This window comes from Mauremys reevesii, linkage group 22 (genome assembly GCF_016161935.1).
Source record: "Mauremys reevesii isolate NIE-2019 linkage group 22, ASM1616193v1, whole genome shotgun sequence".
In the NCBI taxonomy this organism is placed as follows: domain Eukaryota; kingdom Metazoa; phylum Chordata; order Testudines; family Geoemydidae; genus Mauremys; species Mauremys reevesii.
The window spans coordinates 4,934,882-4,960,921 of NC_052644.1; the positions used below are offsets into that span (position 1 = coordinate 4,934,882).

Below are 26,040 nucleotides of genomic sequence, written 5' to 3' on the forward strand. Positions count from 1 at the left end.
ATAAGGATCTCACTCCTCCTTACTACAGTACAAAATACAGGCTCCCAAGAGGAAAATAAAAAGGTGGAGAGGGATGACATTTCAGTAGTGGTATAAATGCACATGGTACCTTATAGACAGACAAAGCCCCAATGAGCTTGCAAGGACAATAACCGGAAAAGATATGGCTCTGAAGTTATAACAGTCTCATTCCCCACACAGGTATTACAACATGTAAGGACAAATTCCAAAATTCCACCTACACCTGGGGAAAGGAAGGGAGAAGTGAGCTTTAGAGACTAGAAATACTGCACTAACACATGCCACATCTGCTTGGCTAAATATGAATCAATTATCTAATGCTGAAACCTACCTGCAAATGCAAATCAAAGCATAGAGGATGAGATGTGACCAGCTGGGTCTCAAAGTGGAGACTATCTTTAAGACAACAAGGTCACGGATCCACAGTATCAGTGCTACGCCCCCAGCTCTGGAACAGTCTCTTAGAGGAACCCCTTCAGTATGCCAAACCCCCAAGGGGATTCTCTCTTCCTACAGGATAGGCCACATGGCCTCATTGTCTCCTGAGGCTGATCTCTGCTGTTTCAGCACTCCTGCTTCACACCAGGAGCTCTGTTCAGTAAGTCCACCTGAGACATACTCGTGGTGGAGACTTATACATTCTTCAGGGATCAATGCACCTCACCAAGCATTTGCAGTGACACTCAAATGGTATTGTCAAAACAGTAGGGTTTATTAGTCAACTGGCACACAACATAGGAAGTCCTCATGTTAGCATAGAGAAATGAAGTTTAAGGCCTAGACCATTCTGGTTAGCCGAGAGCCCCCAGCCAAGCTGTAGTGAAACCCTCATGTTCATAGTCCATCTCTCTCCATCTCACCTCCTTGTCAGTTCCTAAGTGAGAGCCCATGACTCGCTGTAGCAGGCAACTCTTTTACCCCACCTCACATCTTCCCTGGTCTTTTATTCTCAAGCTAGGAGATTTTGCTCAGCTTTTCTGCTGAAAGGTGGGGAACTCCATCTTTCTCTTGGTCCTTGGTTGTTAGGCATCAATGTCCTGGTGACTGGATTTGCCATCTTAGATTTTCCACTGATATAGGGTCAGCCTCGGCCTGTCCTTTTTAACAACCCATTCAGGCTCAGAGAGCTAAGTAACTTCGTATCTATGTCTCCCAGCCTGCTCTGAGAGCAAACAGTCCTGGCCTCTCTCTCTCCCGGTAACATGCAAAAGATAAGGGAAACTGAGGCATACACAGGTGTAATAAAAATATTACAGAAAATTCCCACTTTGTCACATCCAGCAATAAACAGTCATCAGGGCTAGGATAACATAAAATATATTTCTTTGGAATTTGTATAAGATTCCCCACTTTTGAAAGACATTTTTCTGCAGTTCTGCTTATCATAAAATACATATGTCTCCCAGAATAATCACTGAGAATCTGTTTTCTAAAGGTCTCTTGATCTAACAAGAAGTTGCCTTCCTGACGATACCATCACAAATTAAATGTTAAAATTTAAATGTGTTCTTCCACACAAAGCACTCTGCTCATTTATTCAGTCAGCCTAGCAAACAGTGGTGGAGGTCACAACCATCCATACAAAATCAAAAGTCCGTTTTTATTTAGAGCTTTCAATTGCAACCAAAGAGCTGAGGCTGACATGTGAACTTTCAATGACGCATACAATCTGATCTAACGCAGCCATGAATCCACAGCTGCAGGTTTTAATGTCTTCCCTGAAAGAATATTTCCAGGTAATGGAGATACTCTTCATCTCTCTCTAGTCCCAATGCTATAGCTTGAGGCAGTTTTTCCTTTAGATATAGGTAATGCTGATGGATCTTTCATCCAGGGAGTTATGCTGAAGATTCACCCTCTTGCAATGTTGCACTAACAAGAACATCTACTGATATTCCCTCCCCCACAAGGACCTCTTGTATTTAAAAATATCAAAGCTACATCAGCAGCACTGCTGCTAAGACCTTTAGGTTATTAAACATTGAGCTAACCACTGGGAAATTAATTGTTTCAACAAGTAATCATTGAATGCCACATGTGAAATACTACAAGGTGAAACTCCAGACAGTATCACCCTTATGCAGGACTTGGGATGGCGAGAGAGTATGCAGAAGTGATTACTTTAGCCCACATAGCAAGCAACTTGGAAGCTTTACTCTTTTTTACTGTAGGTAAAAGAGAAGTTACTTCACTTAGAAAATCTGATCTTCAGTTTTAGATCCAAGGTTCACAGACTAGTTTTCCTAGGGGGGGACAAACATGCAGGGATTTATTTTAAGACATCAAGATCAACCTGGCTAAAATTAAATATTAAAATAGTTCACAGATATTATCCAGTTTCACCCACCATTGCTATAAGGGATAAAAAGAATCTATATTCTGTTTGAACTTCCGCAGTTAGTCACATTACTTCAATTATTAATGCTGCAGAGATGAACTGATGAAGAGTGAAGTTTGGAGGATCAACACATACACAGGGCAAGCTTGTAACTAGTGAATTGGATTTAGGCTTTTGACAGAGAGAAACCAACATAATGCAGTTTCATTTGTCAAGAGCTCATGGCTGTTAGATTAAAAAAAGCAATACGGCCTACCTTCCAGGATACCAGAGCTAACTGCATTACTTCTGGTTTTCAATTAAGTTCTAGGGTTTTGTTTTGCTTTCTGTGGTTTTTTTTGTTTGTTTTTTGTTTTTTGGGTTTTTTTGGTTAAACAAACAGTGTTAAAGCTGAGCTAATAAAGGCACAGAGTGGCCAAGTAAGTTGCCAAACATTAACAGAATTGAACCCTTGGCCTTCCTACCTCCCTAAATTCACAAGTTTTTTCTCCCTTTTGGCTAACTTGCTAACTATTTTCCTCATTACAATTATTTTGCCTCTACTATGCAGATTAAGGCTCCTCTAGGAAAAGGCTCTTGTACATGAAGTTAAAACTCAGAGCAAACACTGATGAAAAAGTTATGAGCCCTCAAACAAAAAAAACCCACAAAACCTTCAATTACACTAGAAACTGATAAAACATGGATTCCCCTTGCTCATGCTAAAGAGTTAATCAAAACAGAAGCATGTGATCACCAGGAGAATGAATTCAAGACCTGCTGGAAACATACATCATAATGTCCAATATAAAATATATATATTTATGTTCTCAAATCCCTGCCAAATCAGTGCCAGAGAAATACCCTTCAAATCTTTCAAATGGCGTTTAGTGTTATACCATGAAAGGTAAAACAAATGAACAGATTTTCATAGCAAAAAAACCCCCAAAAAAACAAAAACAAACAAATCAATTGTCAACCCCACTGATTTAAAGCATCTTCAGGTGAGGTGACACCATTTAGGTTTCACTTTGGAGATTATCAATGGCTGATCACTGCAATTCCACTTCAGATACAGAACAAAATCCCTCTTCTAACACACCAGCTAGAGATCTATTGTACGTGCTGATTCTGCCTGTTTTGGAGCAGGTTAGACCTGCACTCTCAGCATATCCATCATAAAGGGTGTCAGCAACATGACAAAGGGCACTGCACACCATCAACACAACCAACCAACCAGTACTTGGTCTGCCCAAAGGGCTCTCAGCCTCTAACTGATCTACCAAATTAAGAAAAAGATTAACAATACTCCATTATTTGAGGGAGAATTCTGACTGCTAACTGCAGAGTATTATTCATCCCACTGGGGCAGAATGAGCTACAGATGCACTAACAAAAACCTTGCCCTGATAGCTATTTATACAGTACTGTCTGAATACATTATAGCTAAAGATGTAAAGCAGGTGCATTCATCTGATAGAAGCAGCCTTGCACGTAAAATCATTCCGCTAGCTATTTGTAACACAGGGGGAGGACCCAGTGAGGACTAGTTGCAGCTCTGATGCATTATGAACTTTGAACATGCTACAAGAAAAAACACATGATTTATCACTGAATGGTCAACATGACAGGATCATGTAATCTCACAATTTTTTTTTTTAATAAAAAAAATTTTGCACCTGTGTTCAAACCCTGCTAGAGAAATAGCCTGAGACAGCAACAATGGACATTTTAGCTTAAGCTGGTTTAGTTGCAGTGTGAACAGGGCTTCAGAGCTTGCTGTGGAACTGTATTAGTAAAGCCATACCAGGTAATCTAATATAACAAAGATCTAAACCAACAAGTAGATACACACACCTCTGTGTCTATTACAGTGCAGCACAGCGTAAGCATGATTCCATGCTTCACATAGTACATCTGAACTGATTCCTAGAAAGGTAATGTGGAAGTTCTAATAGTTGTGAAAAGTGTTTTGCAAATCCATGCTAGGGTGGACGTCATTACAGATAGTTTTTCTAACACCAATGCTGCAATATATGCAACAGCTCTAACTGAAGATACTCATCTCTCCTTTTGCCAAGGAAGTCAGATGTTCATGCAAGGCATGGAACTACCTACTAAGGTTAGGCAGCGGCCATGAAATGTAGATCCTTGTCAGCCAATTTCCTTTGTGCGGGATTCTGAGAAGTGGATGTGTGCGTTAACTGGTGGTTAAACCTTCCCTGACCCGCTGGTGCTACAGCAAGCGGTGCTAATGGGATACCTCATTTCAGCTACGCCAACGAACTTGCTCTATCTGATGGTGTGATTTCCACTGACAGACTGAAAGCCTAACATCTCATTAGTACACTAAAGAAAAAGGTTTTTCTATTGTGAGGGACAGACTATTGTGTTTTCACAATATTAAAAATGTCTGCAGACAGAATTTTAGAGGACTGTTTTCTACGCTCCGGCCATTTCAGAGTACAAACCAATCTCTCACACAGAATGGCTGCAAATGGATTACTCAAAAGGCTCAGAGAAAAGAGCAAGCGTATATAAGAAGCAATCTATTCATAAGGAAGCATAGTACAATGATAGCAGGAACATGATCTGGCTTCCTATTGCTATATTCCAACATTCCTGAAGGAAGAATTTTATAGTCCCTATTCTGAAAAAGGTCTCATTCAAAGCTCTTCCTTCCCACTGAATAGTATAAACAGAAGTTACACTCAAAGTGTTCCAGAGAAAAATGGCCTTATATTATGCAGTTCTACCAGAATGCAACAGCCAGAGATTAGAGTTAATCTGAAGGTAGTCCTAAATTCTAGAACAGGATTACTTCTGCCAAAACGGAAGCTCGACAGGATTGTATTACAAAACTGCTGGATGTTCTATGCCCGAAAATACTACTACTTGCGGAATATTACACTTTAGTTACATGTTCAAAAGAAAATAATTTATGTTTTGGCAGCAGCCAAAAGAAGACGTGCAAAATGTAAGTACAAGAATCAGCATTCAGAACCTTTGGCATGATATTAGGAACAAAAACTACTACACCACTTTGCATTTTATTCATCTTTAGGCTGCTGAAGCAAAGACGGCTTTAAGATAAAAAGCTAGCACAGCAATTAGAACCTTAAAAATACTTGTGAAGCACTAAGATATTTCTCTCTCTATTGTAAGCACTAATCTGCTAGCAGAATACCATGTTTAGTTCAAAAAAAATCAACACTGTCCAATTGTTTAGGCTTAAAAGATCTGTATTAATGTTCAGAACTTCTCTCTGATGCCTCTTGTGAATGTTGACTTCAGTTTTAAAAAACAAAAACAAAAACAAAACCCCACCTGTTTTGAGTCCAAATAATGTTAGTTAGTGGCTATTTGTCAGTTTCGACTGCAGCACTCATTCACAAAAGGGGATAGATACTCTGTTTTCTAGGACCACCAAAGCTCCTTTCAGACAGGCCAATGAACAGCTGTCAGATGCTAACTTTCAGTCCCTACTGATACTGGTTTGATTTGAACTAGTGACCCAGAGGGGAAAGACTATATCCTATTACCAACCCCCTACACCATTTACTCCCCGCTTGCCTTCCTCATGCAGCCCTGGACCTCTACTAGCAACAACCTATTGGCCTTCACCCTCACTTTTGGCTAATTCAAGCAGAACAAAGAATCACCTTTCCAAACTCTTACCAAAACATTAAGGGCCCTTCCTATCAACTCTATACAAGAGAATATTCTTTGGAACAAATCTTTGATGGTTAGTAAATCAATGACTACTGCATGTTTTTGTACATACCACAAAGAGAGGTATAAACAGGGGAAAGAGAACTATACCTTTTGGGGTCTTCTGAGTTTGGTGAGAACTAGTTACATACAGTTAATACAAGCTCACTGCCATATTTCTCAGAAAACCAAGAACTTGGGGTTGTCCTCCCTTCACATATTAGAACACATTTATGAGACCTGATATTGAGATACCGTATATACTCATTCATAAGTCAAACTTTTTTCGTAAAAAAGGGAAGCACCAGAGCAGGGGGTCGGCTTATGAATGAGTATAGAGAGGGAGCGGTGGGACACAGCCCCTCCCCCCAACAGAGGGAGCAAGGAGAGGCAGCACAGCCAGAAGAGAAGAGGCAGGCCAGAGTCTTTCCACTTCTGGCCACACTGCTCTCCCCCCAGCCCCTGAAGCAGCTGCAGCTCCTGGGCTGACAGGCTGCAGCCATGCCGCTCGCCCCCCCCCCCGAGCTGGCTGTGGCCGCGCTGCCCAGTCTGGCCTGCCGGAGCACGCTGCAGCCGTGCTGCCCGACCCAGCCCGCTGGAACATGCTGCGGCTGCGCCGCCCAGTCTGACCCGCTGGAGCAGGCTGTTGCCGTGCTGCCCAGCCTGCCGGAGCAGCTCCAGCCAGGCCAGAGACATCCTTCCCTGGCCCTCCCCAGATAAGGTGGGAAGGGATGGGATGGGGAGAGTGTGGTCACAGGGTTACTCCCCTGACCCCCAGCTTCTCCCCCCCAAAAAAATTTCCCCACCAGTTGCTGTCCCGGCCTGCCAGGGCAAGCAGCTGGCACGCTGGGAAACTTTGTTTACTTAGGTTTACCTCTGTGCCTGCAGACACTCAAGGTAAACAAACCATCTCGGCCCCAAACAACCATAAGCCCCCCAGCGACTTATCCTCATAGCCCGGGAGCCAAAGTTTGCTGACCCCTGAATTATAGGGTCGGCTTATGAATGAGTCATAAAAAATTTCTATTTTTACTTATCCATCTGGGGGGGGGGGGGGGAAGGAGTCGGCTTATAAACAAACCAGCTTATGATCAAGTATATACGGCAATTATCAATCATTTAGTGGAGTTCTGATTAACTAGCCACCACTCACCCCCACTATATCTCTTACCATGCAAAGCCAACTTCCCCTTTAAGTACATATGTTTAATTTTACAACTCGAGACCTTTTACAAGCCTCTGCACCGCACTTAGTTCATGTTAGCCCATGGAGAAAGACCAGATAACAGGCTTTGTATTTTGATGGTCAAAAAATCTCAGACTCATCTACAGGAGTCTGTACGTGCTGAGACAACTGACTGCACGTGCTTGATCTGCCAGTTGAGAGAACAGTATAACCCATTCCTCCAGTGTATTAAATGATTAGCAAACGGGGAACGTATAACTCCTTAAGCAAGGCATTTCCTTTTATATCAAGCCAACTTCAGACCACTATTCAGGAAATTAAAGCTACTGGCTTTTCCAAAAGAAACTTCCATTACAATTAAAGTAATGTGCATATTTAAACACACATGAAAATAAGCCGTAACTGCCAGTAAATATGACATATTGATTACCCCTAAAGCAAATATACAAAAATTAAACCAATTTATACTCTGATACATCAGTGTAGCTGTGCACATAAAAACCCAGTCCAACATACCCAAGGAGTAAAATACTCTACTCTACACACACAGGGTTGCACCAGTTTAACTGAAGGTGTGTTTTTTTAACTGATTTAGTTTGCTAGTGTAAGTTTGAGTGTAGACAGTGCAAGTTTAGAATCACAAATGAAGGTCATCAAGTCCAGCCCCCTGCACTGAGGCAGGACTAAGTTTACCTGCACCATTCCTGAGAGTTGTTTTGTGTAGACATTCTTAAATTGAAACCAGAACATGTGCACACAAGCTTGCAGCAATTTAACTAAACCAGTACCCAGAAGCTCAGGAAAAGCAGAAGTAATATCTGGGCAAATAAATGTGTCAGGTTTCCTACCTGCCAAAAAGGAGGCCATGGATGAGGCTGGGGCAGAATGAGTGACATCAATCAGAGGGAATGGTGAAAGAGAGGGCCCACATGGAATGGAAGCAAAGAGAACTGAGCTGCCTCTGGGGTAAGGAGAGAAGACGCTAAACAGAACAGAACTGAGTTGCTATTCTGGGGAGAGAAGGCAGATGGGGAGGTGATGAACATTAGTCTGAATGTGTTGACTTAGCTCTCTGATCACAGGTGTATGGTGACTGGGAAGAGATGGAGCCTGGGTTTTTCAGTTACTCTGGTAGATTAAAATAGTCAGGTAGGTCAAGAGCAGTTACCTCTTCCCAGAAAGATAAACAACAAGTTTTCAGCCAAGCCAAAGCAAATTGTGTAGCAACTTTTAAAATCTGTCTACACTAAAGGACTTACATTGTACGCTTTTGGGGACAAGGACCATCTCTGTTATACATGTGTACAGTGCCAAGCACAGTGGGACCTTGATTGCTGTTTGGAATTAGTAGGCACTACTGCAATACTAAAGTAAGAACAACAACAACAACAAACAACAAAAGAACTCAATCATTTGTAACTGAAATGACTGACCACTCCTCCACAGGTAATTTTTTCCTTTTAATTTCTGCATTTCTCTGCAGCATAAACAAGCTGTCAGAGATATGGTATGGTGAATAAATTAAAAATGTTAGAACTTGTATCACTGATAGGGGAATTAATAGGTACATGCCACAGACAGAAGGCATGTTTTATAACGTGTTTCAAGAAGAGAATATCTTTTCCCTCATGAACTTTAAGTGGACGGAGCTGGACTGCAATGACAAAAGATGTTCCCCCATACAAACACACAGATAAGCTGCAACCTAGGAAATTCTGATCATGCAGAATACTTCAGGTTTCAGACTGGAGAATCTCTTCAGGAATGTCCTGCTCTTTTGGGTGTTCAGCAGGCAACACAACTATGTGAATTTAGCTCTGTTTAGAAAAATAAATTATTGTGTCTTTACAGATGTCTTGGCCACCAGTGCTGCAAATGCCTGAATTATACCATCAAAGCAACAAAGATGCTGTCCCCTTTCTTCCCTCATTTGAGCCATAAGGGAACAAAGCTGAAACATATGTAGAAAAATTTAGAGCCCCCAAGAGAAAATGGCCATTCAAGGCCACAGCTGTAGGATCAAAGATCTTCAGGAGAAAATGGCAATTCACTCAAGCTAAACCGACATATCACCAAGTAAGAGAAAATCTTCCATTGGTCAAAGCAAAGACTCCAACAGCTGAATCCTGACAACGATTTAAATACCACACAGGTCTGAGGAGCCATATCACCACTGTGAAAAAAATTAGAACAGATGGGGACCAAAATGCAATTGTGTCTAGCAAAAAGCTGTTCTTCAGAGAAGGTAGTTTAGGTATTAGGACAACTCTGAAGCCCAATACGGATTAAGGGATAAACTCATAAATCAAACCTACCGGAGAAAAATCAGTGAAAATGAAATATCAGCAACTGGATTTTCAATATCTATGTCAGGTCTTCACCTCCCAGTTCATCAGAGCATTACAAACTCAGTGTCCGAAGAGGATACAGAAGGGTAGCTGAATATTAAGTTCCATCTACACACTGCGTCAAACCCCAAGATCTTTAACAAAAGAACAGCATAATAGAAGGGACCAGTAAAAGCTACAGGGGTGCTACCTACAACTCTGTTCTAAAAGCAGGCTCTGTATATTCGAGACAATTTTAAATGAAGTCTGAAACCTAATATACACGTCACTAGCTTTATTTTGTCTGTACACATTACCCTGTTGTATGACTTTTGAGAAGGTGGGGATAGGACACCAAAGATTTACTTCCTTTAGCATCCCAGCAAAGCTTTGCTGGCGTTTAACAACTAGATCAAACAGAAGAAAGCATTTGTCTAAAGAAGCATTTTCAAATATAGCATACAGACTTACACTGAATAGTTATTTAATTGGAACTAAGTCAGTATATCACGCTTTAAAATTGACTTGTTGGATTGTTGTCTAGGCTTCATTTGACCCAGACCTTGAATGATTAAAAGTCCGTGTATTTTCCCCCTTGTCATGAAGTTTCAAGTAGTGAGAGTGTTAACGCCATCACTCAACTCCAGATGTTGCTATCAGGGTTAATAGCAGGCTGAGGCAGTCCGTCCACACTTAATGATACTTAATCATTACTGATTACACTTGGATTAGAGGGAATAAATCCAGACGTAAAGAGACTGTAATCTGCAGCCTGACTGTGTTGGGCTACTAACACATTACTGTAAGCCTGTAATCTTGAGCATAGCTATTACTGCAGAAGAATTTGCATTACTAGAGACTAAGAGCACCTCCCACCTCAAATGTTATCAAGGCTTTGAAAGCAACACGTAAAAACAAGAGGCGGGGGAAAGGATCAAAAATACACACACACACACACACACACAGAGTGTATTTCAAACAGAATGAAGTAAATCATCCAGCTATAGCTAGGGCATCTAGAATTCGTTTCCACTTAAGGAATTTTGACACAGAAGTTATGGCAGAAATGAATCTTTTGATGACTTTCAGTACAATTCAACCCTAGCTGCAGAATTCAAGGATAATCTATAACCACTAAACAAACTTCCAAAATTAAATCCTTGCATCGCACTTCAGGTGCAGAACAAGCAAACAGGGAAATTTACAAGTAGGCCCAAAATAATGCATGTTTCCATGCAGCCCTACTGCAGTGTTGAAGGGTTTAGAAGTCACTCCCCCAGAAATGGAACTAGAACTAGGTATGGGAACTCTCTAGCCCTAGAATTTAATATCAAGTGTTAGAATCAGGAATAATCTCAGGGCCTATTGTATTAACACAGGGAAGGGAAAAGCCAAATAAGAACACTCACTAATACTGAAGGATGGGAAAAGGAGTTATTTTTAAATCAATTTTAAGTTATGCTTGAACAATAGTTCCTTCCACTACTGCCCCGCTACTGTTCTGTCTTCTTTATCACGCACATCAGTGTTCAGCTGACATGACAACAGGTTGCTAACTGGCAGCTCATGCCATTCCTTATGCCTATGGCAGACTCAGAGCTGTAAAAGGTGAATGTTTTCTCTTCCTCCCTTCTCACTGATCCCCCACCTACCACCCTGAATAACAGTCCAAGAACAGTAGAGGCCGGAGGTTCAGTCTGCACCTAAAACTTAGGTTGACCTAGCTACATATCTCAGGGATGTGAAAAATGTCATGCCCTGAGCACCACTGTTAGGTCAACTTAACCTCCAGTGTAGATGCGACTAGGTCAATGGAAGGATTCTTCTGTCAATCTAGCTACTGCCTCACAGTGAGGTGGGTTAAGTACATTGATGTAGGAAATGTCTACACTATGGCGCTACAGCAGCACAACTGCAGCAGCTGTAGTGCAGATATACCCTTAATCTATGCCACTGCTGCTCACAGCAGTTCACAGTAGCAGAGTGAAGTGGGCCAAAGTAATGTCATTTTCACTATGCTATAAGGCAGGGACCAGCAGCAACAGTAGGGGTGTGATCCAGGGAGAGGATGAACAAAGTAAAAAAGACACAACCTTCCTGATGCCCTTCCACTCTGGATCTCTAAGGGGGAAGACAGAACACCTCATCCTTCTCTCTCCAGGAGCCAGACAGAAAATTAAACTCAGTATATAATCAGATTTTCCTAGCCACGCACAACATGAAACACATCAAGTTAGGGGTCAATGCCATGAAGAGAATGACAACACTGGGGATGTTGGGTTTGGGTTTCTCATTAGGACACCACTCCTTGACGTTGTTGATGGGGGGGGGGGGTGGTATTTTCATATTACTCTATCACATTTAGTTCTGTGGCTAGTATTTGGCAAACTTCTGAAATCACAAGAATGGCTCTTTACATCTTCAGTGCATTACAAACCTTAATATATTTGCCAAACAAAATGAAATTAAAGAAGCTATTTTTTGTTGACACAAAACAGCAAAGTACACGGTTCTACAGTATCTGCATGCAAGTTCAGTGTAGTATGATTGAGGCACAAACCCAAGCCCACACTGGTACCAAAATAAAGTTCAGCTTTATCCCAACAAAGCAAATTATCTCATTTTCTAATCTCATGAAATACAAATGATTTGTCAATTACCTATACAAATCAGGGAAGCTGAAATTGCAAGGAATGGGAATTCAAGCTCACAGCCTAATACTGTATTGTAAAGACAATCATTTCAATTTAACCTATCAGATTGCTTGTAATACAGATTCTAATATAATACCTATTTCATTTATTTCCAAAAGAGTGTAGTGCAACCTGGCTTACTTAAAGGGTTAAATGCAGGAAGCTTAAGGAAAATGTAATTCCAGTCTTCCAATATGTAAAAAGGCATATGCATACAAACATTTTCATAACTCTCTCCATCAAGGGTAATATGATCCTGGACTTCCGAACAAACTATATGACTTTTGTACCAACCTCCCAGCAGACCGTTTACTCATTGATGCTTGCCCCAAGAGAAATTCTTACCTGTTGCTTCAATGTATTCAATACATCGCTCGATAAAGATGGGAATAGGCTTTTCTGGAGTCACTACAGTGGACAAAGGCACCCCAAAATAATTACTTTCCCACGGAGTCTTTGTGATGGACGGCCGAGGCTTTGGCTTTGGTTTCTGTAGAAGAAAATGTCCTTGAATTAATAACAAGAAAAATACCACAAAATACATAGGATTATAAACTCTAGGACCCTGAGAGGTGAGAGGGTCACGCCCAAGCCCAAATATCTATGGGTTGCGATTAAACAGCCCCATAAGCTTGAGCCCCGTGAGTCCTAGTCAGCTGGCATAGGCCAGCAATGGTATCTAATTGCAGTGTATACATACCCTAAACCACTTGGAAACTTCCGCTAGTTCAGACTGTGGCTGCCCATTTGTTTAGTGTTGTTCTGCGTACGTAGCACATTACATCTGTGCTCTAGAACTGCACAGGCTTCCAACCAGTTTCTAGATACAGTCAAACTACTAGTTCCCATCTTTATCGTTTGGGCTATAGTTATCTATGAAACTATCTCCATTCTTTGAGTGATGCTGCAATAGTTGAGTTCAACAGAGCTATCTGAGTTTATTGTCCATAGGTTTATAGATCAGTGGACCACAGGAAGGGCACTCTCAATGAAAAGCCCTTTATCCATCGGAATTTTTTCCATCCCTATCAATTTTTTGTCATCCCCCTCCCCCCCACACACATTTATTCGGTCTTTTTCTTAAGCAGGTGGATTGAGAAAGGATGGTTTTGGTTGAGTGAAGAAGCTTCCTGCAACTTATTTTGGGCATTATGTGAATGCAATTGTTTTTGAAATGCTTGTACAGCTAAAGAATAAAAGTTGGCTTGTCAAACACTTTTCAGTAGGTAAGCTGGCTAGTCACACACTTTTCAATAGGTACTGATTCATAAAATAAGCATTAACATTCTCTCCAGATGAGGTAGATGGTAGGAGATCTAGCAGAAGACACAGATGTTGAAGTGTTGGACAATATCAATCAGTGGTGGCTCAATTTCCATACAGTTTCTAGTTTGGACAAAAAATAACTTATGAGAGCAGGTGTCCAGATTTATTTTGAGCCCTGGTGAGCTGATTATTCTTACTCAAACTCCTGACCTGCAATGTCATAGAACTGTAATTCTAGAAGCCTAATAACTGTATATGGCTGCATGAACAAACCTCCCTAGAGAGCACTGCTATCCAGATGCTGGGCCATGTGACTCCAAGAAACACACACACACACCCCATTGTCTATATCCCCACCCCACTGGAACAGATCACTTCCTGTTTAGTCTGTGTTTCTATAAAACTTCCTCCTGCATAGCAGTGGTGACACACATGGACACATTAGAACAATACTGAGTTTGCAATAATGAGAGAAACGTTTATTTTTGTGCAACAGGCACAGCATCTTGTTTGTGCCAATAAAAGCAAACAGCAAATTTAGAACAGGTATCACGTGACAAATTTTGTAGCAAAAAAGTGGTGAAAAAAGGAATGAAAACCTTGTCAATACTTAAAACTAAACCCACACAACAATTGTAATGTAACCTACGACATGTACCTCTGTGTGCTGGCCCTGTGTACAGAAAATGAGGAAAAGTGAGCAGATCAGTACAGGGAGACACTTATTTCCACCTTTCTAATATACGTACTTTACAGTTCTCAATCCTAATGTCAATTCCTTGCCACGCCTACTATGTCTGATGTGCAGTTTGTCACATGCCCCTGTGCTCTGTGCAATAAATCAACAGGTGAAAAAGAAACACTGCCCTCTCACATTTGGCTCCAAGATGAGATGAAAAACCTTGGGAGGTTGTCTAAAATAATGCTGCCATACTCTAGCTCAGAGATCTACTGAAAAATGTCAACGTACAATTGCCAAGACAACAAAATCCTCATCTTTCCCAAAGAACCCTATGAAGTATGGTACACTATGCTTGGACCGAGCTAACAAACAAGAGAGACCTCTTCAATGCAGAAGAAGTTTGCAATCGGTGTTTCAGTCAGAGATCCAATAGTGAGACGACAGGAAGCTGTAATTGGGAAAGCTTTCAAATTGTACATCATTTTAATCACCTATAGCAGGGGTTCTCAACCTTTTTCTTTTCAGGGCACCCCCAACATGCTGTAAAAACTCCATGGCCCACCTGTGCCAAAATTGTTTTTCTGCATATAAAAGCCAGGGACAGCATTAGGGGGTAGGAAACAAGGCAATTCCCTGGTGCCCCATGCCACAGGGGGTCCTGTGAAACTAAGTTGCTCAGGCTTCGGCTTCAGCCCCGGGTGGCGGAACTTGGAGCCCTGGGCTTCAGCCCCAGGTGGTGGGGGCTTCAGCTTTCTGCCCTGGGCCCCAGCAGGTCTAATGCCAGCCCTGCTTGGCGGACGCCCTGAAACCTGCTTGCAGGCCCCTGTGGGCCCTGGGCCCTCACTGAGCACCACTGATCTATAGCACAGCAGGATGATGGAGGAATACAAATACTAGAACTATGAATCTCTCTTCCTTCCTCAGAAGTAGTAGCCGGATAAACCATAAAGGGGAAAGGAACTGCTGATAAACATTTACAAGAAGCAAATTCTGATGACATAGCAGATTTCTAAAGAAGTTTGTGAGGGTATGTCTTCACTAGCAATGTTAAACCTGGCTGTGTAGTCGCAGCACCAGAGCTGGGAGAGAGCTCTCCCAGCGCTGTTAAAAAAAACCATTTCCACGAGGGGAGTAGTACCAGCACTCCCAGCCGGTGCACAGTCCACACTGCCACTTTACAGCACTGAAACTTGCAGCACTCAGGGGTGTGTTTTTTCACACCCCTGAGAAAGAAAGTTGCAGCACTGTAAAGTGGCAGTGTAGACAAGGCCTTAGACTCAGCCGAAAGGCACCAGAATGCTTGGTAACCTGTAGCTCTATCTCTAGCCTCCTGTGACTAGATGCAGTGTGCACCAAAGTCAGGGCATCAAGGAAATTTGAGGCTACAACATATGTAGAAACCCTTCTAGAACTTCAGGCAATAAAAGCGTTACTCTGTAAATTTCAGCTGGAAACATCATCCTTTGGTGCCACCTGCCAGATGTCTAATGGACAGTCCTCTGCCCTTAGCTGGGCATGTGTCACTCATTAGGGAACCATTAAAAGGGTTAGAAAGCAGCAGCAGGCACTCAGCAAGAAGAAAGCAACACCATCCCAACATCCATCTTCATTTACAGCCACTAATTCTCAGTTAGCAAATCAGACTGAAAGCCTCTACAAAAGAGATAAATTAAGTCTTTAGAAAGACAGACGCATGTCAGTGCTACCTATTTTTAAGAATTCACTAAAAAAACCCACCAAGAATCGTACTTACAAAAAAGCATGTCCAGTTCATACAATAGAACTGCCTGCCCCACACATCTCCTGCTCAGAGAGAATATAATTGTTTGGTCTTTAAAAGGGTAAGGACTCTTCACAGCACTTCAGGCACGCTGACAGTTTCTATAAAAACAGCAGGTGTCTTGGCTGGGTCTCAGCATTAAGAACCTTGCCAGAAACAAAGGCCTGCATACAGGGATATTTATAATTTATGCCTGCATTGCTATGTAGGAGACTCACTTGGAATCTGCTCCAGGTCTAACTTTTTGGCTGACAGAGACCAGGAAAGGGTGGGAGACAAGGAATAAAGCAGCAGCAATGACAATACTCTTGCTTTCCAAGGAAGGGCTCGAGAACCCACTTATGAGCACCTAATGAAGCAGCACATTCTTCAGTGTTCTTCCCCTCTCAAAACAGAGGCTCTGGAAGTTGCCAGACCAGGTAAAGTAGACAATGGCTTTAGAGTGAGAGAAAGTGGAAAGCAGACAAAGGACCAGGAACTAGAAGCGGGTAACTGCCGAAAAGCTTCAAAGTTTACGCTTTGTACTCCCTATTATAATGAAGCAATTATATCATGATCCTGCTGAGAGTTCTCCACGCAGACTTAAAAGCATAGCTGTCTTTATTTTAAAAATATTTAATCGTCTGTAAAATGGGGATAATATTTAGCTATCTCAGAGGTGTGAGGATGGATTAATTAATGGCTGTGCAGAACACAAAAACACAAAGTGCTGAATAAATGCTAATGTATTATGCTTTGGACAACAGTATAGTACATAGCTGACAAAATGGTATATGAGGTTGTTTGTTTTTCAAAAAAGCAATAAAGCAGAGTCTAGTAGCTGTTCAGAGAACAGAGTTACCTTGAGAGCCAGAATTATTTGGATCTTTGCATTCTTGAAGTAGCTCATTGGTCTGTTGGAACTTGGCAAAAAATAGTGGTTTTTTCAACTGAGCTGAACTGCAAGGGCACACCCACTGCTTGTTGAAGGATTTGATCAGATTGCACAGAGTGATACACTGACACAATGGCATCACTTTGGTGGCCAGAATATGGAGAGAATTCTAACAGCAGCCCAGAGCAGCCTGATGGTTAAGGGAAAAGCTGCCCATTCTCCCTGTAACAAAGTGGAATGATGGTTAAGTGCCAAGAAGCATCACATAGGTGATGGCATCTCTGCATCTAAACCACAACAGGCAAAACTTCAGGCAATTCACTTGGACAAGACTTACGTTCTGGGATGAAGTTTTAGGTATTTAATTACTAGACAAGATTAAAGGCGAAAGAAAACGGATAAAAATGTAAATGAGGACTGAAGGGGGGGTAAGCAATGACTACAAGTATGCTGGCAGCTTTTTTCAACTTACAATCACAACTTGTCAAGTGGTCACAAGCAGAGCTACCTTTTCCCACTAGACATCTGTGAGGAACTGATGCTGGAATCTGGTTACCGGTACCACTCTCCAGTGCTGATATGCTTTACCTGACACACCAAATGAGAAGAAAATTGGCACCCTGCAATCCTAATCAATGTAGGCATTCTTCCAGTGTGGGCAAATGGGGCTACTCAACTCCACATATGCCAGCCTGAAACTGAAAGAGTAAAAAGCATAGTAATACTTTCTTACTAAGCAAAAAAGTCAGTGGCCGTGTTTTTGTTATATGTTTGTACACATCTAGCACACTGGGATTTCTAGGCACTACAATAATACAACTAATAAATAATTGTATTTTTTTAAAGTGAATTTAATGCTGGTGAAAGGTGTTGGACTGGTAATATTGGAGACTGTTGTTTTCTACTTACAGTACAGACAGCAGTAACACAAGCTGACTCCCGTGAATGTCTCAAACCTGAGCTGAATAAACTATTTCTAGGATTCAGAAAGATTGTTCAGCTTCAGTGTGTCATTCAATTATTCGTTTCCAATGAGACTGCCAATTTGCAGGCCAATTAGTGACAACAGTGATGATGATTTGTGAAATATGGATACACATCCTTGTTTGGGGCTGGACCAAAAGTCCATTTGTTTGTTTCATATGGACCACTGAAGCTGGAATATGCTAAATTTCCTATCATCCTGTGCTGGATTCAAACCAGTAACCTAGAGGTGAAAAGCATCATAATCCATTGTTAACATAAGAACGGCCGTACCGGGTCAGACCAAAGGTCCATCTAGCCCAGTATCCTGTCTACCGACAGTGGCCAATGCCAGGTGCCCCAGAGGGAGTGAACCTAACAGGCAATGATCAAGTGATCTCTCTTCTGCCATCCATCTCCATTCTCTGACAAACAGAGGCTAGGGACACCATTCCTTACCCATCCTGGCTAATAGCCATTTATGGACTTCACCACTGTGAATTTATCCAGTTCTCTTTTAAATGCTGTTATAGTCCTAGCCTTCAAAACCTCCTCAGGTAAGGAGTTCCACAAGTTCACTGTGTTAAAGTTAAAGATAGAGTTAAAGTTCTGTTGCATTTAAACATGGGTTCTCAAACTGGGGGTCAGGACCCCTCAGGGGAGTCGCGGAGTTATTACATGGGGGGTCACGAGCTGTCAGCCTCCACCCCAAACCCCGCTTTGCATCCAGCATTTATAATGGTGTTAAATATATAAAAAAGGTGTTTTTAAGTTATAAGGGGGGGGTTGCACTCAGAGGCTTGCTCTGGGAAAGGGGTCACCAGGACAAAAGTTTAAGAACCACTGCATTAAAACAAGGTAGCTAGAACTAAATTACATCATCTCTTACCAACTGTGATCAGACCAAGTACTGAATCAGCTACAGAAAGCTTGCAGACTATGGAAGATGCTAAGAAAGAAGAAATTTATCATGAAAATCAAAGTGACTGAAAGGCTAGTAGAAGCCCACACTGGACATGTTACTCTGACAGTTGGCCTCATGAAGGTGCAGACACTGTAAGCTTTAAGTAATGCACTACTGCATGGGTTATATTAGGCATATTGTCTCCAAGGCCACTGCGAACACTTATGAAAAGATAGAATTGAAATGGTATGATCAAGCCCCTTGTGATACCTGGAGCTTGGATTTCATGAACCAACTGTTTTCTCCCACATACCTGGAGGGATCTTTGCTTTTTACAGGAACAAGCAGATAACACTGAACAGAGTGAGGAAGGCTACTAACTAAAAAGCTGGCAGGACAAAACAGGATTATGTTAAAACAACACAAAACTTGCAGAACCAATTAAAATGCCAAGCACAATTTGCCTCTTACCAAACCTGAAATTCTAAAAGCTGCTGAACACTCTCCTCTATCCATCCCTGTCTTGGATTTAGTCCTAGTGTATATTTTGCTCTATTATATCATTTGAGTCTTAAAAATAAGTTAACTTTCTGACCAGAGCTCAAATTTTAGACTTGAGGGAGAAAATTCATTTCTTAGCCCAAAGAAATGAGCAAAATCTGCCTTGCAACAAACTCTAGTATCAGATGAGTCACTAAAAAAAGATTAGAGGGAATTGGAGCCTTTTATTAGCAGCTTGATCTTTGAAGACGGAGGTCATAATGCCTTAACTGAAGTCTTCCTATTTTCTATTTGCCAGATTCAATCAGTTCTTCAGGGATAGCTAATGTATTTTGTAACATCGCTATACAGATCTTTCAGCAGATTAGAAAATGTGGAGTATTAACCTTCATTTTACATCTATACAAAGCAGTAAGTGTTACTATGTTTGTTTTAAGACCAGGAAAACAAAATGATAACTAGCTTTGTGACCTTGGGCAAGCCATAACCTCTGTGCCTAATTTACACCACCTGTAAAAGGAGAATAATATAGTTACTAACTGCATAAACAATGGACCAGAGAACCACAAGAAAACATGCCTTACAGAGAGATTTAATAAGGTTTAGCTAGCTTATTGAGAAAGCTAAGAGGCACCTATGTCATGTTCTATAAGCACTTCCATAGTCAGTTAATATCTGAGTAGAAGGCTCTTTAGACAAGCAAAGGCATACCAAGAACTAATGGCTGAAAGTTGAGGCTAGATAAATCCAAACCCGAAAATGAGGCACAATTAAAAAAAAAAACCACACCACAGAGTCGTTAGCCACTGGAACAACTTATCACTGGATGCAGGAAGCACAGGATGAAATTCTATGGTATGTGTTATGCGAGAGGTCAGGCTAGATGAACACAATGGGCCCTTCGACCCATAAAAATCTATCCACATACCTGCTACATCCACCAAGTGTATCTATCTAATGCAGATGATCTTACCTCAGGAAAATAACTGCCAGAATGCAGCCCTTATCTGACAAAGAATGAGTTCAACGGACTGATGAGTTGAGGTAAGTTTTTATTTTGACTCAAAGAATCAGAGCACTGACTGGTGCCAGCTCATGAATTACTCAGGGTAACATGCTATTACAGCTTAAAACTTTAAATTTAATGGGTAAGTTTCTAAAAAAGGGATACCAGAACAAGTATTTTTACTCCATTATTTATTCCCTCTGAGAAGCTTGAAAGATTATTTGTCATTATTATAAAAAATATTAATTTTGCCATTTTCTATTTGGCAAATATTTGAGGTTCTCTCCCTGTGTTTCCAATGGAGCTTGAAATTAACAAAGCCTTTCAATTTACTTGTTTGTGCATCAACATCAAGAGCTAGTAATTATGTTTGGCAATTAACTTGTGCTCCCTCTGCTGGCTCTGAAATAGCCAAGCACAAAACATTTTTTTAATCCAGGTATTCCATAAGCAATGGGTTTTGGAGGAGACTTCCCCTGTCCTGTGATCTTTTAGTTAAAAAATACTTCAAATTTTCATCTGTGATCGATTTTTACAGCACTTATCGCACAATATTTAAGCACTGAGTTCTGCACCTAAATTACTAAAATGTGTCCCCTTAAACCAATGCACAGTTTAGCAGGTCTATGGATATACGTTTTTCCTACAGAAAGGAGCTGAGCTCTCCGTATCAGCACTTCTCATGCACCTCAGAGATTGTTCCCACCCAGGTAAGACTCTCACCTTATAGGTCAAGAATTGTTGTTGTTCACCTCCTCTTTAATTAAAACTTGGTTTCCTGTCAGAGGTCTGCATGCCATTGAGGGTCTTAGAATAGAGAATATAGTTTTCTAAAAATAGGCTTTTTCTTATTCTAATTTAATTCCCAACAGTGTTACGCTCTGACAGATTTTTTTTAAGAGATTCTATTTTTATAATTCAAAGCAAGCGCACAATACAAAAAGGTTTAAAAATTGCAAAAACCTCTCCACTTCAAAACGATTCCTCAGACTGTACAAGACTTCTACCAATTCAGCTCTCCTTTGTTTTTCAGGAACAGCACTCCAATGCCAATGAAAAGAAGTGTACCACCCTACCCTGCTTGCCAAGGGACAGCTGCTGCAAGTATGAAACCACCACTGTTTTGCAAAGCAGTAGCAACATTGTTTAAGACGACAAGAGTTTAAGGATGAAAGAATGAGAATACCCTTCCATTTAGTAGCTATTATTATTGTTCATTGTAAGGAACAATCTTCTACAGCGCAAGTTGGCAAAACCTGTGTGAAAAGCTCAATCTGAAGCAAGGAACAGCACTAACCTTACATAATCACTGAAGAATAGCCTTCTCAATAATTTCACGTTAAAGAAACAAAACTGTAGTCCAGTTGGTGAGAGAGAGTGTTTACAATGCAAACCACTATAGTTCCTTACAACAAAAAACATTTTTTTTCCATGCTGTAAGATTACACACGGTTCAAATTTCATACCATTCAACTTGTCTGTCAAAATTCACCATCTTTTGAAGGGCAGGGAAATCTGAGTGTTCACCACCTGCTGTTTATTCATAATTCACACAACTCTCCAAATGAAAATATGAAAATTTGGGATGGGGGGGAAATTCTCTTATTTCAGGACTAACTCCACATTTTCCATCCTTACAGAATAAGGAACACATAGGTAGGCAGCAAGTAAGACATATACTTTCGCACTCAAAGAAGAGCATCCGACTCATCTTAAAGATGAGGTACTATTGGCAAGGCCATACAAGCAAGGCTGTGCATCTGGATTTCCAAAGGAATACTGGGAGAACGGTTTCTCTAGCTCACCAGTGTTTTCTGAAAATAAATTGCACAACTCCTCTGATGAACTCTCTTTAAAACACACTGGGGGGAGGGAGAGGGCGGTGATGAAGAGACTTTCAGTAGCATTGCCCTCATGAGCAGTCCTGAAATGTACACACTTCATTTTGAAATCAAGCAGATATAGCAGACAACAGGCTGATTTCAAAATAGCTCAGAAAGAATGACATGAAATCATGACACACACACCCAGGTATGACTACCATGGTAGATGCATTAGCAATGCAATTAAGATATTTCATTTACATCTGCAGTGAAACCATTACCTGGTATGTAAATTTCATAGCTTCACAGCAACTAGCAAATTAGCTGAGAAGTCAGAGAATTTCCTGCCCTTTCCCACATTAGCATTCTGCACACAGTGCTCTGTTGCTAGATCTGCTATTCGTACACCAAGCCCTTTGACCTCTTGACGTGGGCGGTGGGAAATACCAACTCTTAGATACACACAGTGGACTTTCATCACTTATGCTTACACTACTCCTTCAAATCGGCATTTTAAATACATGGTCTCTAGGCCTCTATTCTTCCCCTCCCTCCACATACATGCCCTCGAAAGATACTCCACCATTTATTTACAGGCATTTTTATATCATAGTATTCAAGGGCCTATTGATTTATGGCACAATACCAGATCTGGACCACGCTTGTATTTAATTTTTCTCAAAGAAGCGGGTCAATCAACTGAAAACTGATTAAAACTGATTAAAACTAATCATTGCATGTTCACCAGTGGCGGATTACTGATTTTGCCACCCCTAGGCCCTGAAATAATTGCCCTGCCCCTGGCCCCGCCCTGACCACCCTTTCACCACCCCCATTCCAACCCCTTCCCCAAAGTCCCGCCCCAGCTCCACCCCCTCCCTGCCCCTATTGGATCCCTTCCCCAAATCCCCGCCCCAGCCCCACCTCTTCCCCCAGCGCGCCGCATTCTCCCTTCTCCTTCCCTTCCCCACAAAACAGCTGTTTCGCGGCGCAAGCGCTGGGAGGGAGGGGAGAGAAACAGGACGCGGCGGCACGCTCGCAGAGGCGGCGAGCTGGAGCAGGGGAGCTTCTCCGTGGGTGCTCAAATTTGCCGCCCCTTCAAATTTGTCGGCCTAGGCAATAATACGCTGCTGATGTTCACTGGCAACATTCCTGGGACGAGGAAGTTTAAGTCTGAGAAATTTTAATTGCAGATTATTTGTCCCTAAGGTGTTCCAGACTCTAAGAAAGTAATCCACTGCTTTCTGCTGTGCTTATAAAGTTCTGTGCTTTTTACACTGACTGTACAGGCATTTGTTTTAATAGGATATCATCCTGCCAATGTTAAACCCATAAAGCTGAAATGCACAGACAAAAGTCTCAGCTCCTGGGTACATTATCCTACATGTCTAATTAGGAAATGATACGTTACTCATGAATTACTCAGGAAAGTGGAAGCCTGAAGGAGGAAGATAAAGGGTTAAGTCTCAATTTTGGGATCTACATATTATTAAAGTAGCAATTTAGCTTTATAGGATACATTTCTATCTTTGTATGCAGTATTGTTGTAGCCATGTCAGTCCCAGGATATTAGAGAGACAAAGTAGGGGAGGTAATATCTTTAATTGAACCAACCAACTCTTCCTCGGGTCTGGGAAAGGCACTCAGAGTGTCACAGCTAAATACAAGGTCGAACAGATAGCGTAGCATAAGCAGTTGACACATATTCTAAGGGCCCATTCAATGTGAAGTGACCCTTTAACATCCCTATAGTCACAGGACAAAAGGGGGAGTTAGTGGATTACAGATTGTTGTAAAAAGACATAAATCCGGTGTCAATATTAAGACCATGATTTTTTGTGTCTTGCAAAGTTATAAATTTAAGCGCCCAGGCTTGACTTTTGAAAGTATTGTGCAGGTTTCCTTTGAGGATGAGGACTGATGGTGATCAGTGTATAACTGACCTTTGTGGAAGAAAAAGAGCAACTCTCTGTAAACTCAAAAGCTTGTCTCTTACCAACAGAAGGTGGTCCAATAAAAGATATTACCTCATCCACCTTGTCTCTGATTATGATTAAGGCATTTTAGGGTGTGTGGTCCCAGATTAAATTAAGTTTGTTTTTTCATATTTCTTACCTATCATAGCATTACTACACTGCAGAGCTAAGGCTGTTTAGATGCCTTAATCATGCATTTCTTTCTTTAACATGGTTTTGATTTCTTTTAAATATTACCTTAATTCTAATCTCTTGGGTTTACAATACTTTATTTTTGGATATTTACAACAGCATTACAACATTTCTTACCCTTAAATTACCGATACATACTATAAATCTTCGCCTCTTAATGTAGTTTGCATTTCCGGGAATTTCCTTTGTTTTAAAATTTAAATCATCATACACAAACACTAAAAAAGAAGCCTAAAGAGAATTCTACCATGCAAGATTTCTATTTATTTCAAGATATTACATATCAACCTTACTTGTTTTTGTTTTAATTTTGACTTTTAAAGATTCATTGGTATATGAAAACAGTGCAATGTAGCCAGAGTTCACTAGCCAGTGGATATGGGTTTAACAACAGCTTTGCGTAACACAAAGCTCCCAAAGTGTTCTGCTGAATCTATCCCTTAATCTGCAATGTCCTTTTTGGTTTAGAAGGCTGCATTGCCGAGATCAGTGCTGTGTAAAGGGAGAACAAGTCGAGAGCCCCATCCGTAAATCCCAACATGTCTGTGCTTCCCCTGCACTCTCGTCTCAGTTCATCAGTACTTCCTGAATGCACAGTGGAGTTGAGAAAGCAGTGCATGGGTAGCCTTACAAACTCTGATGGCTCAAGCTAGTATGCCACCATGGAATCTTTAAAGGGAAGTGCTGGTTGGACCACAATCTACTGATGAGAACTCCTGACTAGAGTCCACGGAGCCTCAAATCGATAAGTCATTATATGCAATAGAACTGCTGGACAAAAATCAGCTATGGAGGAAGGGTGGCAATCGGTTGAGTAATCTAACATCACAATGGCCCCATTTACAGTTACCCGAGCCCGTCTGTAATCTGTATCATAACAGATACAACTGTTAATAACTTATCTTAATTACAATTTAATTTCTTCAAATATAGCCTATGTCCATGATTTCAATTAATTTTAACTACATGGGAAGTTTCAAGTGTGTTATTTCATTGTTAAGATGACTTACAGATGTTAAATTTCTTAATGGACTCAAATTAACTAACTGTAGCTCAAAATTAATCAATGGATTTACTTGTAAATTCTCAGAAAATTAATAGTGTACTCAGAGTTAGCGCTGCTAGCTTGGGGAAGATATTGCAAAATTGGAATCATGCTTGCTGGGGGGGGAGGGGGGGACAGGGACACAGGCAAGGCTCTGCGGCATCAGAGGTGGGAAGGGGGACATGGGTAAACGCTCTGCGGCATCAGAGGTGGGAAGGGAGACACTGGGGAACAGACTATCGGTGTATAGAGATAAGCCCGACTGGCGTGAAGGGCTTTGGAATATGCTTGCTTAGAAACTAACCCGAATAAACATCGCATTGTCTGCGCTTCGGACTTCTGGTCTTTTGCTGCTTGCTGTCTGCATGACAAGAACCAGGAAAGTGGGAGGGTGAAGGAAAAGCCCTCTAACTCATTTTACTTACAAATCAAAGCAGTTGAAATTCTACTTTAAGTGCAAATTGGAACTCAGCCTTAACTATTGAGTTGCAACAAGCACCTCTGTAACAAAAAAACCCTATAATTGCATATAAAAGATTACAAAATCTGTTATAGCACCATTCACCTCATAGGAACACAATGCCTTTCCAAAATATGCAAAGTGAGTTTGTGGGTTTCAGCCAAATTCCTAGTAGACAGGTATCTACGTAAACCTCTGCCACAAGTGAGATGGTTTCAGACTCAAAAAGGAGAGCGCAGAAGAGACAACTCCACTAATGCCCTCACAGGTAACCCCCTCCATACCAGGGTTGGGGTAAAGTGGACATACAAGG

General features: G+C 41.3%; 1 protein-coding gene across 4 annotated transcripts in view; it reads right to left on the reverse strand.

The window, feature by feature from the left end:
* ARHGAP35 (Rho GTPase activating protein 35) overlaps positions 1-26,040 on the reverse strand; it is a 103,626-nt gene that overhangs the window by 37,794 nt on the left and 39,792 nt on the right. For all 4 annotated transcript variants that reach the window (XM_039510540.1, XM_039510543.1, XM_039510544.1 and 1 more), the window contains exon 3: positions 12,601-12,745. In XM_039510540.1, the coding sequence (XP_039366474.1) occupies positions 12,601-12,745 (145 nt within the window). The remainder of the gene's footprint in view (positions 1-12,600; positions 12,746-26,040) is intronic.